This window comes from Acanthisitta chloris, unplaced genomic scaffold, assembly GCF_000695815.1.
Source record: "Acanthisitta chloris isolate BGI_N310 unplaced genomic scaffold, ASM69581v1 scaffold5611, whole genome shotgun sequence".
NCBI lineage: Eukaryota > Metazoa > Chordata > Aves > Passeriformes > Acanthisittidae > Acanthisitta > Acanthisitta chloris.
In genome coordinates this window covers 85,480-101,686 of record NW_008655354.1, presented here as the reverse complement: position 1 = coordinate 101,686, position 16,207 = coordinate 85,480, and the positions used below count along the sequence as shown (strand labels likewise).

General features: G+C 42.1%; 1 protein-coding gene across 1 annotated transcript in view; it reads left to right on the top strand.

Annotated features, from left to right (window-relative positions):
- The first annotated feature begins 1,744 nt into the window (after positions 1-1,744).
- Positions 1,745-16,207, top strand: part of CDH17 (cadherin 17, LI cadherin (liver-intestine)) — a 24,320-nt gene continuing 9,857 nt past the window's right edge. Inside the window, exons 1-11 of the mRNA XM_009083858.1 lie at positions 1,745-1,789; positions 4,587-4,679; positions 5,340-5,477; positions 7,008-7,146; positions 8,336-8,494; positions 9,150-9,349; positions 10,848-10,979; positions 11,846-11,996; positions 12,705-12,920; positions 14,159-14,235; positions 15,942-16,133. Of these exons, the coding sequence (XP_009082106.1) occupies positions 1,745-1,789; positions 4,587-4,679; positions 5,340-5,477; positions 7,008-7,146; positions 8,336-8,494; positions 9,150-9,349; positions 10,848-10,979; positions 11,846-11,996; positions 12,705-12,920; positions 14,159-14,235; positions 15,942-16,133 (1,542 nt within the window). The remainder of the gene's footprint in view (positions 1,790-4,586; positions 4,680-5,339; positions 5,478-7,007; positions 7,147-8,335; positions 8,495-9,149; positions 9,350-10,847; positions 10,980-11,845; positions 11,997-12,704; positions 12,921-14,158; positions 14,236-15,941; positions 16,134-16,207) is intronic.

The window sequence follows — 16,207 nt, the reverse complement described above, 5'->3', positions numbered from 1 at the left end:
AGCCTGGTACCCCAGACCACCCCATACCCTTTTACCTCACCTCTTGCTGGCCTCTCCCAGTACTTTTATCTTCCTGGTTTCCCTCCACTGCTGGCTGGCCAAGGGACATGTAAAGCTGTGCATCTCCCAGTGGGGCAGACTCAACCCTGCAGGGAGCCACTGGGCATGCCCTGCAGCCTTACACCATGGGGAGGGCACACTTGGGGTCCTCTGCCCCACCTGCCACCCCAAATTAATAAGGAATGAGTTTTTTGAATTTCCCACCCTGCTATAAGTGCAGCTGAAACTGGCCAATGTATTCAGAGAGCAGCAGGAGGAGAACAGAGAGGCTGTTGGACAGCCAGAAAAAGTGAACGAATTTCCATCAACTGTATAACTGAAGTATCAGTAACAGTCTTGATTCAAAGTGTCCTGGAAGGAGGTTCAAAGTGTCTTCTCCTCTCTGTCCTGGCTGTGCCAGGTCCTAGCTCCTCTGGCTGTAGGAGGGCAGCGAGGGACCCACTCAGCAGGCGTCACTGTCAGGCAGCTACAGGGGGTCCAACTTCAGCCCTCATTTCCTGACAAATGTAATGGTTTTCCTGATTAATTCTGTTTTCAAAGGAATGCCATATTATTTCCTTCCAGTAGCCATGCAGTTAGCTTCAGCCCAAGGAACAAGCCCAGTAATTTCAAATGGTGCAACTGCACACACAATATAAGCCTGCTCAGAATGAGATTTGCAAGATAAATTATGGTTGGCATGCCCTAGAAAGAGCGCTGGAGAGAACAGCAGTGTGGGCAGCAGATTCTATATTTGCAGGGCCCCTTTTTGGTCAGCCATTGAGGAAAGAAAGGGAGAGGAAAAAACCTGTTATGATGGGAAGCACAAGCAGGAAGGCATCTGGAGGGAGCTGTGCCTCCACACTGTGTTCTTCTTGGGAGCCTCCATGGGATAGAGCTGTGGTGAATGAATGAAACATGCAGGTGTGAGCCACATAACATGGAGCACCACTGAAGATGGCAGCACAGTACACCAGCTTCACCTCTCTCCAGAACCAGCCTCATCATCTGAAAACCTAGAAGTAGTGAGAAAGTAGGATTTCATTTTGAGAAACCAACCTATTTTTCAGGAGGACGTAGCACAAGTTATGGGAGTGTGTGCTCAGCATTTCTTTGAAATCTGAGGCAGGCAGTGCTCCTTGGACTTGGAAATTTCGTTTCCAGTAGCTGTCTAGTTTTAAGGGGTGTAGATACCTCAGGCTTCCTCTGCCTCTGCAAGCTGCACCAGAGTTGTTTTTTTGGAATCAGAAGACAGAGGCCTCAAAATGGTCCCTGAAATACTTTCATCTTCTTGTGGTTATAGAGTTTCCTGTGTACGTGTTGTTGTCTTCAGTAAAGCAGATATGAAAATGGGGCTTGCATGACCCAGAATCATTGTAACTGTGAGGTTGCATGGCTTGAATTTTTGTCCCAGGTTCAACCTTTGACAGAGCTTTGGGGCTCTCACAACATGTGGCACCTCTTGCACCATTGGGCACACACCTGATGGGCAGAGCCTTCCTGGCCAGCCTGGGGACACCAGCAGTCTCACCTCCCACAGGCAGAACCGCACCCAGTCCTTCAGAGATCACTCCTCAGCTCTCTCCCTGCAGCTTTGTGAAAGCTCAGCTGTTGCCTTAGTTTGCAAATACACTGGGCCAACTTTATTGGGTTAAAGTGACTGGTGTCTCTTCCTTGCAGGAGCTGAAGCAAAGCATATTCCAATATGCTTAAGCTGTGTGGACTTCAATTTCTGCTTGTCATTCACTTGGTGAGTTATAGCTTTTCCTTTGTTTATCTGGAAGCAAATGGCAAAGGTTGCCTGTGAGCCTCTGAGCTCTACTCCATGGGGCATTGCAGCCTGCAGGTCAGGCTGGCAGTGGTGCCAGCAGAGCAGCTGTAACTCTGGGTATGGGGGAGTGGTCCCGACACATGTATGTGGCCCCGCAGCCAAAAGTTAAGAAGACATCTCAATCATTATGAAAAAACTCTAAAAGGCTGAAAAGGCACCAAATTACCTATGCTTCCTCTTTAGATGTTACTGTTTCTAATAAGTGGATTTCATGCTAGGAAAGATTTAAAAAATACTGAAACAAATCACCAAACAGTGATGACATCTGCATCATGTTCTGTATTATAGTCCATACATGTGCTGACATATTAATGTATTCTAAGACATAAAATGGCACATGGTTTAAACTGTGGATATTAATTATGTATCCTCATTATTCCATCTACATGAATCCCTTTTCAGAGCATTTTCTGGAACTGAAATATATTAATTATGCTATTTATGGGACATCATGTATTAAATTCAATAGATTTACTGATGTATGTAAAGGCTACAGGGTGGTGGTTCTACTCCACAACTGAAATTAATAGAAAAGATAAAAAATATGAGTAAAATTCAAGTCAAGTAAAAAATGCCTCAAAATATGGAGACTTGGTTGTGACACAGTGAGCACCTCATTTTTCCTTCCCATTTCAAAAGCTGCTGCCTGTGTCAGTGCCAACCCCCCATGGAGCCACTCTGCAGGCATTATAGTCATCTTCAGAAGGGATGTCACTGGATATGGGCCATGGAGTAAAGCCTTTTCCCCCTTCAAGCTCCTGAGTAGTGATTCATGCTGTAGACATACGTTTGGAAATGTTTATGGTCTAGATAAAGTAATTTTAATCGAAAAGGCGATATCGCTTACTTGCTTCAGAGACTGCACTTTGAACTCATTGGGTTTTATAGCATCAGCCTTTGTTCCTCCATGGCAAAGAACATGACCAAGCAAAACCCATCCAAAAATGGCCCTGGGAAAAGCCTCCAGGAGCCAGGCTGTGTCCACCTGTGTGACATGGGGACAGTCATAGCAGGCCAGTTCCAGGGTCCTGTTATCTTGTCCCTGGCAGAGGTCAGCAGTCAGCATCTAGCATTTATCATGGTTGGACTCAATGATCTTAGATGTCTTCTCCAACCTTGATGATTCTGTGATTCTAAAAATAGAATCGAGTAGCTGTAAAGTACTTTTTCCTGGATGTGTAACAATTAGATAGCTTTTTTTGATATTTTTCTGCTGACACTAGTGTTTGCTAGCATTCCTTCCCCTCCTTTCCTAGTTCTCACAATACTGTGCTTTTCCTGTTTGCAAAAGGAGTCACAAACCCTTGTAGATGATGAGGGCAGCATCTCTGGCTATTATTAAAGAGATTCTAGCATTATTGAAACACCACTTCTGACACACACACACACACAGAGCAGCACTTTAGGATAAATTGTGCTGAACTTAGCTATGCTTTTGCCATAGACAGAATTAAGTTTTCACTTGGTAATATGTAGACTGTGCTTTCCTATGAGAGATTGAATATCTGTCTCAGCACCAACAGGACAAAATCCAGGGAAAAAGTCATGCAGCAGAGAATACACACTCCCAGAGCTCTACACTGCGGGGTGATGGACAGGGTGGCAAAGGCACACGAAATCCATAAAGCAAAATAAAGTCATTTTTATTCTGCAAGAAAGGGAATTTTACCTGTGAAGCCAAATGATGCAGCCCTAGTTCTGGCAGGCAGATCCTTGGCATTGGCAAGACAGGGAGTAAAGAGTAGGCATTTACGGGAGTTTAATTTTGCCTTTGGAGAAACAGGTAGATTATATGAACTACAGTCTAAGTTGTCTTATGTTCCAGGGCTGCCTTGGGAGGCTCTTTTTGGCTTTGCTTTATTTGTTTGAAAGCAAGAGCATCCCTGAAACTTTAGGTCAGGACTGTGTCTGGAGGTCTTTGGGCACTAGGGAGGGAGTGGTTATAAATCTCATTAAAAAAAATCATCAGGAAAAAACACAATGTGAAAGCATTGCCAGCCACTAAGAAAGTAAACAGAGGCTGAGACAGATTTGTATGGCATTTTTGCCATCAGGCAGATGCAAAAGATCCGGAGGATACTTTTGCTCTGTTTGCAGTTTGCATGCATATACAACTGATGTGAAGGCATAGGGCTCAAGTGGCTTACCCAGATGGCTGTGGCACTGAGGGTGGTGGGGTAGGGGGCCCGGGGAGGCCACATTGTTCTCCAAAAAAAGATTTGAATTTTTTGAGGAGATTACAAGGGGTGCAGCCCCAATTCCTCCCCATCTCCATGTGTGGCGTTGGGTGTCCAAACACCTTTGTTGTCACAGGAATTTGTGGCTCCTGGATGGGACATGGATGGTCTTGCTGGGGACACAGAGGTGATCCAGCAATGATTTTATGAATTTACTTTGCTCTCAGTCTACATTCATCTCTTTGCTCCTTCTGTTTGCTCTTGAAGGTAGAGTAAATCGCATTTAATTATGTAGTGATTAGAAAAGGGCAGGGCCCAAAAGTTTGTTCCCAAATGAGTTAATAAATAACACTGCTTTTAAATATGGATGTGCACTAAATAACCTGGATATGTTCAGTACAAACCAGCAAGAGTCTCTGCTATTATGCTATAGCAAAATAACTTGCAAAAGGCTCAGTGATGGAGAGCTACTGTTTCTGCATGGTAACTGCAGACATCCCTCAGCTACTTTCCTGCATCTCTTTCTCTCTCTCTCACAGGCTACATGCTCTGATGTGAAGGACCTGCATGGGCCTCTGAAGGACATGAATTTTTCTGTTCCAGAAGGAGGGGGTACACGCATCCTTTATCAGGTAATCAAACATCTCTTGATATTCACTCAGGTCAAAAAACCCATAGTCTGCACACAGAGACCACATGTGGAGTGTTGTCGTCTGCACTGGTGGGAAGAACAGTCCCATGAGAGGATCTGAATTTAATTTTTAACTCTTCTTTCTGGGAATTCAAGAGTCTACACGCAAAGAACAGGAGACAACCTCCTCTCTCAAACATGTTTTTAACAGGATATACTAAGACATAGATTAATAAAATTGGCATTCCTAGACGAACGGTTTCCGTGTAACTTATATCATCAATTTCCTTCAACTTTGAGGTTTGCTTCCCAAAATCATAACCACAGAAGGCCAGATCCAACTCCCAGGCAAATGGAGGATGTGCATCACTTTTTTCCATTCCCGTGCTCAGACAAAGCCCTGCCCTAAGCAGATGTTTGCTTTGGAAACAAACTGCAGTTGGGATTTCCTGCAGCATTCAGGAAATAATGTGAAAACTCCTCTGTTGAGGACCAGAAAAGGGCAGATTAGTTTGGGCAGGCTCTTGGAATATCACTCTCCCAGGCAAACACACTGTTGGCAATAGATTTTAGAAGTCACAAAAGCATGAAATTATTTTGATTATGGTGAAAATGCTGGAAAAAAAGATGATTTTCCCTCTGATTTTTTTTTCCATTGTAGTTCACATCTGAGCCACCTGCTGTGAGTTTCAGAGCGTCTGGTGAAAAAGACGGAAAAATTGACATTGTGCCACAGCAGGGCATCCTGTATCTCAATGGGTCTCTGGACTGGGAAACCAAACCAGTACACAGGCTGCAGGTAAAAACTCAATGAAAAATAGGAAGGGAGAGTTACTTGCATTCACCCTCTTCTGGTAAACCTGTAATTAATAGAAAACTGTTGAAATTTCAAATTCCTTATTTTGTCTATGTTTACCAGCAGCTTTTTCATTTTTAATATTGAGCTTTGCTGGAAGACACATGGTTTTATAGCTCTGAAAAACTGCAAAGGAAAATGCTCCTTAGCATTTCCAAAGGAAGGATATGTTGAGAAAACAAAAATTACCCTGATGCCAACACTAATTCTTTGACCATCCTAATATGAGGGGAACACTTGACTGGAATTGAAAACTGGCCTCATGAATGAGTTTCACGTGTTATCCCTGAAGACTGATAGGCTAAATTCCATGTCTGGAGTGGGAAAATAAACTATTGTAATCTATTTAGGAAGATTATAATCCATATGGTGAAAAACGGTGTAAGTAAATGACATTTAGACACGGAGGCAGATCTAACCTCTGTTAGGTAACAGAATTCTGTTTAGCAGATGTTGGTGTCTATTAGAAGAAAGAGCTTTGTGTGCTTTTCCTGCTATAATACTCTTTTCATAAGGATGTCACTGTAAACTCCATTGGGAGTGGGATGCTGGGTAGGCAGTCTTTGGTCTCAGTATAGCCTTGTGCTCTTATTCTGTGTCAAAAATGGTATTGTCTTTCCCTGAAGCACTAGGAACTGAGAAGGAGATGATTGTGAGAGGATCAGCATCTGAATAGACAAAGTATATGCTGAATTTTGTCTACTCTTAGCTATCTTTTAAAGGGCTACCCCTTCAGGTTTAATGGTTTCATATTCTCAGCTCTAAAGCACCCTTGGATTAGAATAAGAGAGGACAATTTTCTAGCCCCAGAAGCTGTTAACTCTAAACATGGGAATCATTTATAAACAAGAAGAAGTGATGACTGAAAAAAATTATGCTTGGGTAGTCATAAATAATTATGATTTTATCTATTATGTGCAAACAAAATCAAGTCTGACAGGTATAACATATACTTGGTGCTTTAAAGTCAAAGAAGGCTGGAAAATAAGAAGATAAATTGTTTTAAAAATGTCATTAGAGCTAAGAATTCGTTTTTGTTTACTAACCCTTAGATCAGTCTATTTATCTGGTTGATATTTATGATAACAATAATTTATAAATGCTCTATCACGTTGGGTTTTCTCCTGGTTCTTTAGAAAGTATATATTTCTGTTTAAAGAAAAGTATGCATTCTAAGCTGTGCAAGAATACGAAGTAGTTGGCTGAGACTGGAAGTGAGACATTGCTCTCTGAAAAGTGTCATCAGAAGCAGGAGGGAGTTGTTTTGTTGGCATTATATACTGTGGTAGATTACTGTCAGTGAGCTACACTAGCAAATTTGCCCCTGTAGATGGAGCTACCCAGTGATAGTTCTCACCAGATTTTTGTCACAGTAACTATGACTTGGCATTTGACATCCTGACATTAATTTATCTCTCTTAATTTATCTACATGGAAATATTTCTTTGATGTTCCTTCTTTCTTTCAAATCAGGTGGAAAGTCTTGATAAAGACGGAAACAAAGTGAGTGGTCCATATGCTGTTACAATATATGTGGAGGATATCAATGACAATCCACCAGAATTTGACCAGAAAGAGTACACTGGAGTAGTGAGGCAGAACTCTCGTCCAGGTAATTGTCATAGTAATTAAATATTATAGCTAATAGGAAGCTAGGTAAATTGAACAGGAAGATAAAGTGGGTACTACACTGCAGCAAGCTGGAAAATGATCAGTTTTCTTTCCCACAGGACTGTACAAAATACAGATGTAAGCATGTGTAATATAATGAAAGGATGAAGAGGTGACCACTTTGTGGTGCAAAGGGATCAGTGTAATCAGAAATATTTCGTAGTACTTATTGCTTTACAAGTATCACTTAACAGGCAAATATTTCTTCTCTCTCCATTGCGCTGAAAAAAACCCCTATGCTAGGAGGGAGTTTAAAGGTTGTCAAAGACTATACAGAAAGAGAATGCTAAGAATATCTAAGTCTTTGCGTATCAGTGAAACGGAGTGCCAGGGTAGGTATGTGTTTACAGTGACTGATGCTTCTCAAAACGTGGGCTGAACCTTGGTATTTAGAAGAGAGCCTTAGATTGTGGATTGCATTATGGATATGGAGTCCAGAAGCCAGAAAAGTATCAAAGAGCAGTTCCTTGGAAATGAAACAAAGGACTCATACAGCTGTTATCACTGTGACTATGGACTCAAGAAGAAACTTTTGCTAAAGAATATGCATATAAAACTCCATGGAGTCAGAAAACCATATCACAATATATCACTGTATTCTTAACTGCATCTAAGTCAAAAACATTTTGAATATTGCATTGTTGCTCAAAAGGCAAAAGTTGAGTTATGTTGCTATGCATTTCCTTTTTTCTTTTCATGGCATGATTGTTCCTGTAATTATAACTGTGTTGCAGCTGTAGGGCATTTTATCAAGTTGCTTGGGTTGAACTGATTTGTTTAAGAACTGAAAAGTGGTCTTAGAGAGATGTACCAGTGAGCTGCATTCTGGGTGCAGGCACTCTTGCATGGTAGATAGCTCTCTGCTGATTTAACTCTGTCACTTTCTTCATCAATGGGTCTTCACACCTACAGTGATCCTACTAAGCAGAACTGGTGGATGGGAGGACCTGCAGGATGGCATACAGGCAATGTAACCTCTACACACAAGCACAGTTTCCCAAGAGAGATGCTTCATGAAGCAACGCCCACTCCCCATAAGCTGCCTTCCTGGCTTGAGAGCTCTGCTCAGAAGGACTGTGTTGAGGTTTCAGTCTCCTCTCTTACCACTGTTTCTTCTCTAATCCAAACAGGCAAGCCCTTCATGTACGTCCATGCCACTGACCGTGATGATCCTGCAACTCCCCATGCACAGCTGGCATACAGTATTCTCCATCATTTTCCCAACCCTTACACAGAAATGCTTTTCCAGATCGATAGTGCAACTGGAGCAATCTCACCGAGTAAGACAGGTATGTAAAAAGATTCTTGTTTGCAAAGAGCAAGCATGAGTTCTGGGCTATACACAGGAACAGAACAACAGCACAGGTCTGATGTTACATTTTGCATATATGTAGTCAGTGGGGCACATACCACTGAGGCCCCAGTTTTGGGGAAGTAGTTTTGTGCCCTACCAGATTCAAGAGAAGTTAGCAGACTGGGGTCTAAAAGCACACTTTGAAGAGAGAGAGATCTTCTGGCCCTCAGGACTACACTGCATCATATCTTGGGATTAATTCTCTTCCTTGCAATGTAGAAACCCAAAACTGTAACATGAAAAATGCTGAGAAAACTCAGCCAGCCACGTGATCCCAAATAAATTGCATTGATTTAGAAATGCCCATCACTTCTGCTGGGCTGAACAAGTGCCTGACTGGGCAAGGGTTGTTCAGTGATGCATCTGTGTGACATCAGACCACAGCACAGAGGTCTCATATGATTACATCCACATGATGCTGTACTTGATCAGTCAGAGAAGCCAGAGGAAACAGCTTGCTGTGATTTGTCACAGAGGACAAATCTAAGGAATGAGTCCAGAGCAGATAAAGAAGATAGTGCATGTAGGAGGCAAATGAACTATCCCTATACCTCTTCATCATTCCACTTGCCTCTTTGCTCTGTCTCTAGGCTCTTATTACTTAGATCCTCAGAAGCAGGACACCTTCACACTTGTTGTCTCCGTGAAGGACATGGCAGGGACATCAACGAATGCTTTCACCACCAGTACTGATGTGATCATCACTGTGAAGGAGAGCCTGTGGAAAGCTCCCCCCACCATCTACATCAAAGAAAACTCAACCCAGACCCACCCTGTCAATATCAGCAAGGTAGGGGCCTTGGCCACACTCCCTGCACCTCTCAGTGGCGGCACAAGGTCGTTTCCTCCCAATGAACTGTGAAGGTGTCCCCACTGCATTCAACACCAGGCTCTTCAGAAGGACTTTGACACCTGTCAGTTATATTTCATATGGTATCCTTTGGAAATGATCATTAGTGCAGGTCTCATTAACTCACTGTTAGTATAAAAGTTAATAGTTTGAAGGTGACTGAGATACAGTCAATACAAACATTAGAGTGACTGGACTTTGTCCTTCAGTTTGGGGCCAAAGTCCAGTTGTGGGTCCTCCAGGCTTGGGGCAAACCAGAAGCTAGCCTGTCAAAAGTTATTTTGAATTTAGCTTCTTCCCCCCGGAGAAGAACCTGTCAGGGGACCAGCTCCACTGCAGCCCTGTTGTGGGCAGTCCCCCACACTCAGGCACACCTGCTGTGACTGGTTTTGTATAATGCAGCACACCTGCTGCATCAAAAGTAGCTTGGAAGGACTGAAACACCCTCCTTCACATCCTGCATTCCCATGGTATTCCTCTTTTCTCTGTGCAAGCGCAAAATATTTTGCTGATAACTGCAGACCAATAACAATGTATACATCAGTACATATTAACTAACTGGCCAACAGCCTTTCAGAAATATTTGACTTTGAAAAATGCCTTGGCACTGACACCTCCAATGGTGTCATCCCTTGAACATGGCAGCATTCCTTGGATCCTGTTTGCAAGAGTAACTGACTCGGTGCTATTTGCACTGGCCTCAGCGACAGTCCAAGGAAGCCCAGAGTGAAAACATGTGGAAGCAAGAAAAACATGCAATGGTGCACCCATTCTGGGGTCACTTGTGTATAAATTTCATGTGGCAGCCAATGACATGTTGATTCTGCCTAGGGGAAAATGAAATGCAGTTGCTGCTACATAGTATAAAACATACACTGTAATACCTATTCCTTCGTTAATTTGGTAGTCTGTGTACTTCATTTCATTTTAATTCTGTAGCACTCCAGTAAAGATCCTTCATCACAGACTTTGATGCATGTGAAGAGCATACACACACAAATGAGCAGATAGGTACTGATTATTTGTTTCGTTGTTCCACTTCTCTGATTTACATAAAACAAAACAACAGGAAGGAATAGACAGTATAAGGAGAAGGAATAAATTAGTGTCAATATATTCAAATACAAATAATACTTTTTTTCTCATGAATCACTATTTAGCTCCATATCACAAAACCCCTTTAAGTGTTGTGGGCCATCTGGACAGCTGGAGAAACTGAGGTAAAATGGCTTCACCAAACAATTCAGAGAGCAGAGGTGAATTGTCAGTCTGATTTTCTGCAGTTCATCCCAAGAGCCTGCCAAACTGTTAATTTTCTGGTTTATGAAGCTAATGGGAATGCAATTTTTACTGTTTGCAGCCCAGAAATGAGCCCTGTTAAATCTCAGTCTGCACTTCTGACTTCCTATCCTGACTTATTTTTTGATTTTCTTTTTAGGTGCAGTCAAATGATCCAGATGTAATTTATGACCTTTTTGAAAAAGAAAAGCTGCCCAGGCTCCCATTTTCCATCAGTCAGGATGGGGCTATTTATGTGACTGAACCACTGGACAGAGAAGAAAGGGATACTGTAAGTAAACACAGAAAACCTCACTGATGGGAGTGATCATAGCAGGAAGCTAATTATTGGTGTGGGAGTAAATATGAGAAAGCTCAATAGAAAGGACAGAGGCGGAAAAATAAATAAAAACTTTGTTTCTTCTCATTTCTGTTTGGGAATGACTGATAAATATGAAAGTGTATCCATCTACTACGCTGTAAACAGCCTTCAGGTTGTTACCCTACGACTGGTCTAGCAGTAGCAATCACTGCCCACAGCATATGCACAATGTACAATGTGGACCAACCATAGCAGGATTGCAGGTGCATCAGCAAGAGGTAGGCAGTGGCAGTTGTGGAGGGCAGGAGATTTGGATGTTTCAGACCTGCTTAAGACACCAGGGAACTCGGGGAACTCTCCAAACCAGAAGCAGAGTTTAACTTGGAGTTGCAACTGTAAAGTTACCTTGAAGTTCTCCATCTGGGGATCTTTTAGAAAGAAAACCCTCTGTTCCCTTTTGTTCTTGGATGAAATTTGGGCATAAAATAGGCCAGACATCAGATATGCTGAAAATATCCTATCTCCATATATGACACATAAATTTGAAAAGTGACAAAGATGAGATATTCCTGAAGTTTTTTTTATTTTCTTGAAGTTTTGGAAGAGCAAGGCCACCATGCAGGGAAGTATTGAGGAATTTGAAATTCTTTTGAGAATTCAGATCTCAGAGACTAAGGGGTGATGAAACAGTTCTGAATTAAACAGTGTGACAATTCTGACCAGGGTTATGAGAGGATATTTCATTTGCATGGAATACTTCCACTGTTACATATTTAAATGCGTAATATTGTCACAATGGACATTCAAAACATCTAATCATGCTATTTTTACTGCAGTATACATTTTTTGTGGTCACAAAAGATAACACAGGAGAACTGGTGGACAAGCCTTTGCAAATTCATGTTATTGTGGAAGACATTAATGACAATCCCCCTGTGTGCCAGCAGGCCGTCACTGTAATTGAAGTTCAAGAAAATGAAAGTGGAGGTAAGAAAACAGCATCTATTGATGCTGTTATTCTTTCCAGCCTGGTGCAAATAAAGCTAGAAATTCTGATCCCAATGAGTAAAATGTAGCTCTCCTAGAGAAATGTTCTCCTGTGCAAATTTCCCTGTTGTTTTCACTTCAATAATTCATGTGGAAAGGATTTCAATAACCTGAGAAGGACCCAAGACACCTACTTTACAAATGCCGTTGCATTTAAAACATAAAATTGCATTTGCCCATAACCACAGGTTTGGACAACTGCTTAAACTGTGAAAAGAAAAACTCCTCTTTTATTACTGATACAAGAAATACTGTTCTAAAGGTGGTATGAGCCCATTTTCCCTCTTCCAGATGCTCCTCCAGCATAATGCCTTTGACTTCCACGAACCATTACCAAAATAGGTCGCTAAAGCTTCATGTCAGAAATTTGGTCTCAGGACTGAAGTGTCTGCTGGTGCAGCCCCTTGTTCTGATAAAAATACGTGGCCCAATCCCTTTGCACTGCTCCACCCAAGCCCAAAGCAGAAGGTTGGAATGCTAAAGGATAAACTCCGAGAACTGAAATGATTGTATCTGTTGCAGTGTTTTCCACGCTGTTTTATTGACCCTCTACTCTTTGCATTGGTATCACTGTTGCCAGTGTGTACCTCTGTGGAGAAACAGGACCACTGCATTCTCTGTCTGACTATGTTCTCTCCACTGCCACAGGAAGTAATATTGGCACCCTGATTGCTACGGACATGGATAAGGAGGACACCCTTAATTCACGTCTGCAGTACAAAATTGAAAGTCAGGTTCCTGAGCTTCCCACAAGTAATCTGTTCCGTATTCAGCAAGACACTGGGATGCTGCACTTATCTGGCCGCTCCTTAAACAAGCGCATTGCATCCAATTATACCTTGAAGGTGCTGGTGACAGACCCAGGTACATAACACCTGCTATTATACATTGGAATAACTCTGTTCTCACTGGCATCCCTCATGCTTAGTGTCCATGGGATTTGAGGAGATACAGAGGATGCACTGGACAGGCAGTAGCACTGAGGTCTGGCTTGCTCTGTCGTGGTACTTGCCTTGTTCTTGAGATGCAAGGATGTTAAGCATGATTCATAATGCAAGTATGGAAGGAAACCAGCTCTAGGGCAGAGCATGGCTAAATTGGGAAGCTTGTTAACAAGTACTTCAGTAAGAGATTTCCTTCCACGGGGAAAAAAAAAAAAGAGATCATGATTGTGGTTTCCCCCCAAAATCTTTCAAAGGGACTTACTGAAAAAAACTTTTCAAGAAATTAAACATAGCTGCTCAGTCTAGATAATGTATTTTAAAATATTAAGAGCTGAAATTAAACTTCACAAAGAATCTTGTCCATTATGTAAGTTCCCAGGAGTCCTCTGTGTTTCACTGAATGGAAAGGAAATCATCCCCCTTATAATGATGCAAAACTCATGGAGGGAGGCACTGGCATGTAAAGAAAGCAGTGTGACATGTCTGTATATGAAATAGCATAATTTAGGCAGATGATAGAAAACCTTACTGAGGGAGAGGCTGGTGATTTGTTTTGGATGCTTATTTCAATTCCACCCAAACAGTTTTGTTTAGAATATTCCTTAAATTTCAGCTCATGTAGCATGTCTGTAATACACTAAAATCCAGCTACATATGAGTAGCTCACAACCAGACAGATTATGCTTTTAGAATCACAACCCTCCATTGCTATGGGTGCCCCTGCTCAGGCAGTGCTTAGATTTACATAGATCTGAGGTTTAAGTCTGACTGTAATGAAATGAGGAGTGCTGCCTGATGACCCACCAAGAGGACAAGGTAGCATAGACCAGGACTTACTTTTTGACATGCAAAAGTGATGCTGGGCGAGCTAACACAATTCATAGCTATCATCATCCTGGTAAAGGGATATGGTTTTAAAAAGTGAGGGAAATGAAACGAAACAGGATGGGACAGCTAAAGAAATGGGAAGGTGAATGGTAAAATAGAGAGTGAGGTCATCACTGACTAGGATATTTGAGATCAAGTGCATCTTACAGCCGCAGGACTTTGCTTGGATTGGGCAATCTGGTAGTGCTCAATTTTGCTCACAGTGAATCATTTTGGAGGAAAGTTATTTTCAGCAGAAGGACTACCATAACATTGTCTCTTTCCATGCAGCATACCAAACAACCTGTGACGTGGAAATACATGTAATTGACATCAATGACCAAATTCCCATCTTTGAAAAATCAGATGTGAGTATTTTGGCACTATCTTAGATGTTCTAATAACCTTTGGCAAATGTTTAAACATACATTTAACGTCTATAGAATGTCAATGGGAAACTAACCATTTACAGAACAAGTAATGGAGTAATCCACTAGTGAAAATAAAGGCCAGGTATTACTGCAAAGTCTATATATATCTATCTAGACAGTGAACAGTGGGAATAACTCATTATTAATTCTGAAATTTAAGGTAATTTGCTCAGTGGAAAACTATGTGTACAGAAAGGAATTATTCTATTAAAGCAGTTTATTCCAGAAATGTAAATTCTGAAAGGAAAGGGGGAAGGCTTTAAAACTAATTAAATAGCTAAATGGAAAAAAGCTAACATATCCCAAGTTCCCTTCCAAACAGAGTATTACTGTACCAAAATAAAAGCCAGAATGTGAATGGAAATCAAAGGCTGCATTTGCTTTGACTAGAAACAGTGATGCAGTGATCCATGCCCAAACACATACCTGCTGGACCTTGGTTCCAGAATGGGTGTCAGGATCTTGCCTTTTCCTCTGGTGGAGGTGCTGGCGTCTGGCAGAGAGACCTGAAGGCCTTTCATGACTTCTGCCTCATGGCCCAAGCCTCCCTGCAAATACTGCAGTGACTGAAGTGCCTGTATCATATTATCAGAGAAAGTTAAGGTATTGGAATGGATCTTAGAGATCATCTAGTCCCAATCTCCCCTTCTATGGGCAAAGGCATCTCTCACTAGACCAGGTTGCTCAAGGCTTTATCCAGCCTGGCTTTGAACACTGCCAGGGTTGGGGAATCTTGTGATTCTATGATCCACAGCCTCCCTGGACAACCTGTGCCAGTGTCTTACCACTCTTATATTAAAAAACTTCTTCCTAATACCGAATGTAAATTTCCTCTCTTTCAATTTATACCCATTACTCCTTGTCCTATCACTACAGTTCCTAACAAAGGGTTCTTCTTCAGCTTCCTTGTAGATGCCCCTTTAGATGCTATGAGGTCCCCATGCAACCTTCTCTTCTCCAGGCTGAACAACCCCAGCTTCCTCAGCCTGTCTTTGTAGGGAAGGTAGCATACATACAGGTGTCCAAGCTCCCACCATTCTTGTAGGCAATGTAGGCAATGGGCTCAAGAGACTTGTCTGGCTCATCAGGTGTAGGTGTACTTCTGGGGAAGCTATGTTGGGTTTTGGGCTTTGCTTACTACATTGCCCAGCTCTCTGTTGATGACAAGGGGGGCATAGTCACATGACAACTAGGTGCCAATATAGCAGGTTGTACACATTCTCACCTCAAGGTCTCAGTCCAGGCCCTGGTCTCAAGATGAGGCTCCTGGATCAGGGTACACATCAAACAGAGAAAATGGAGCTGGGATGCTAATGTGGCAACAGTCTATGGTGTATGAAGCAATTAAACACTTCAGAGTGAGTAGTCATGGTGCTCAGAGGGTACTGTCCCTGCTGCTGTGAGCATTGCATGAACATAGAGTGGTTTCAACAGAGGAGATACAGGTTTGGGATTGTTGTTGTTACTAGTATTTAACCCACTGACATGGATCCCATCACCTTTGATATGGCTAAAATGTTTCCCTCTCTCACTTGGCTGCTGGGGGTTAAAATACACCCATGTTTGTGGGTTGCAAGCTTGTTGTAGTGCTCCACAGGTGGTGCTCAGTGTATCACATTTCAATGATCTCTCTCTCTCTTCAGTACCACAATGTGACTGTTGCAGAAAGTCTCCCAGTAGGAACTGTGATATTAGAAATTCAAGCTACTGATGCAGATGAGCCTGCCACAGGGAGCTCCTTCATCGTTTACCAAGTGAAGGAAGGTGATCCAAACAACACATTCATCATAGAGACAGATTCTGAAACAAACCGGGGGTTCGTCAAGATTAACAAGGTGAACAGATGGGTTTATTCTTCTCCTTTGGTTTTATTTATCTGTTTTCCATTAACAATAACTGCCCCGGTGAC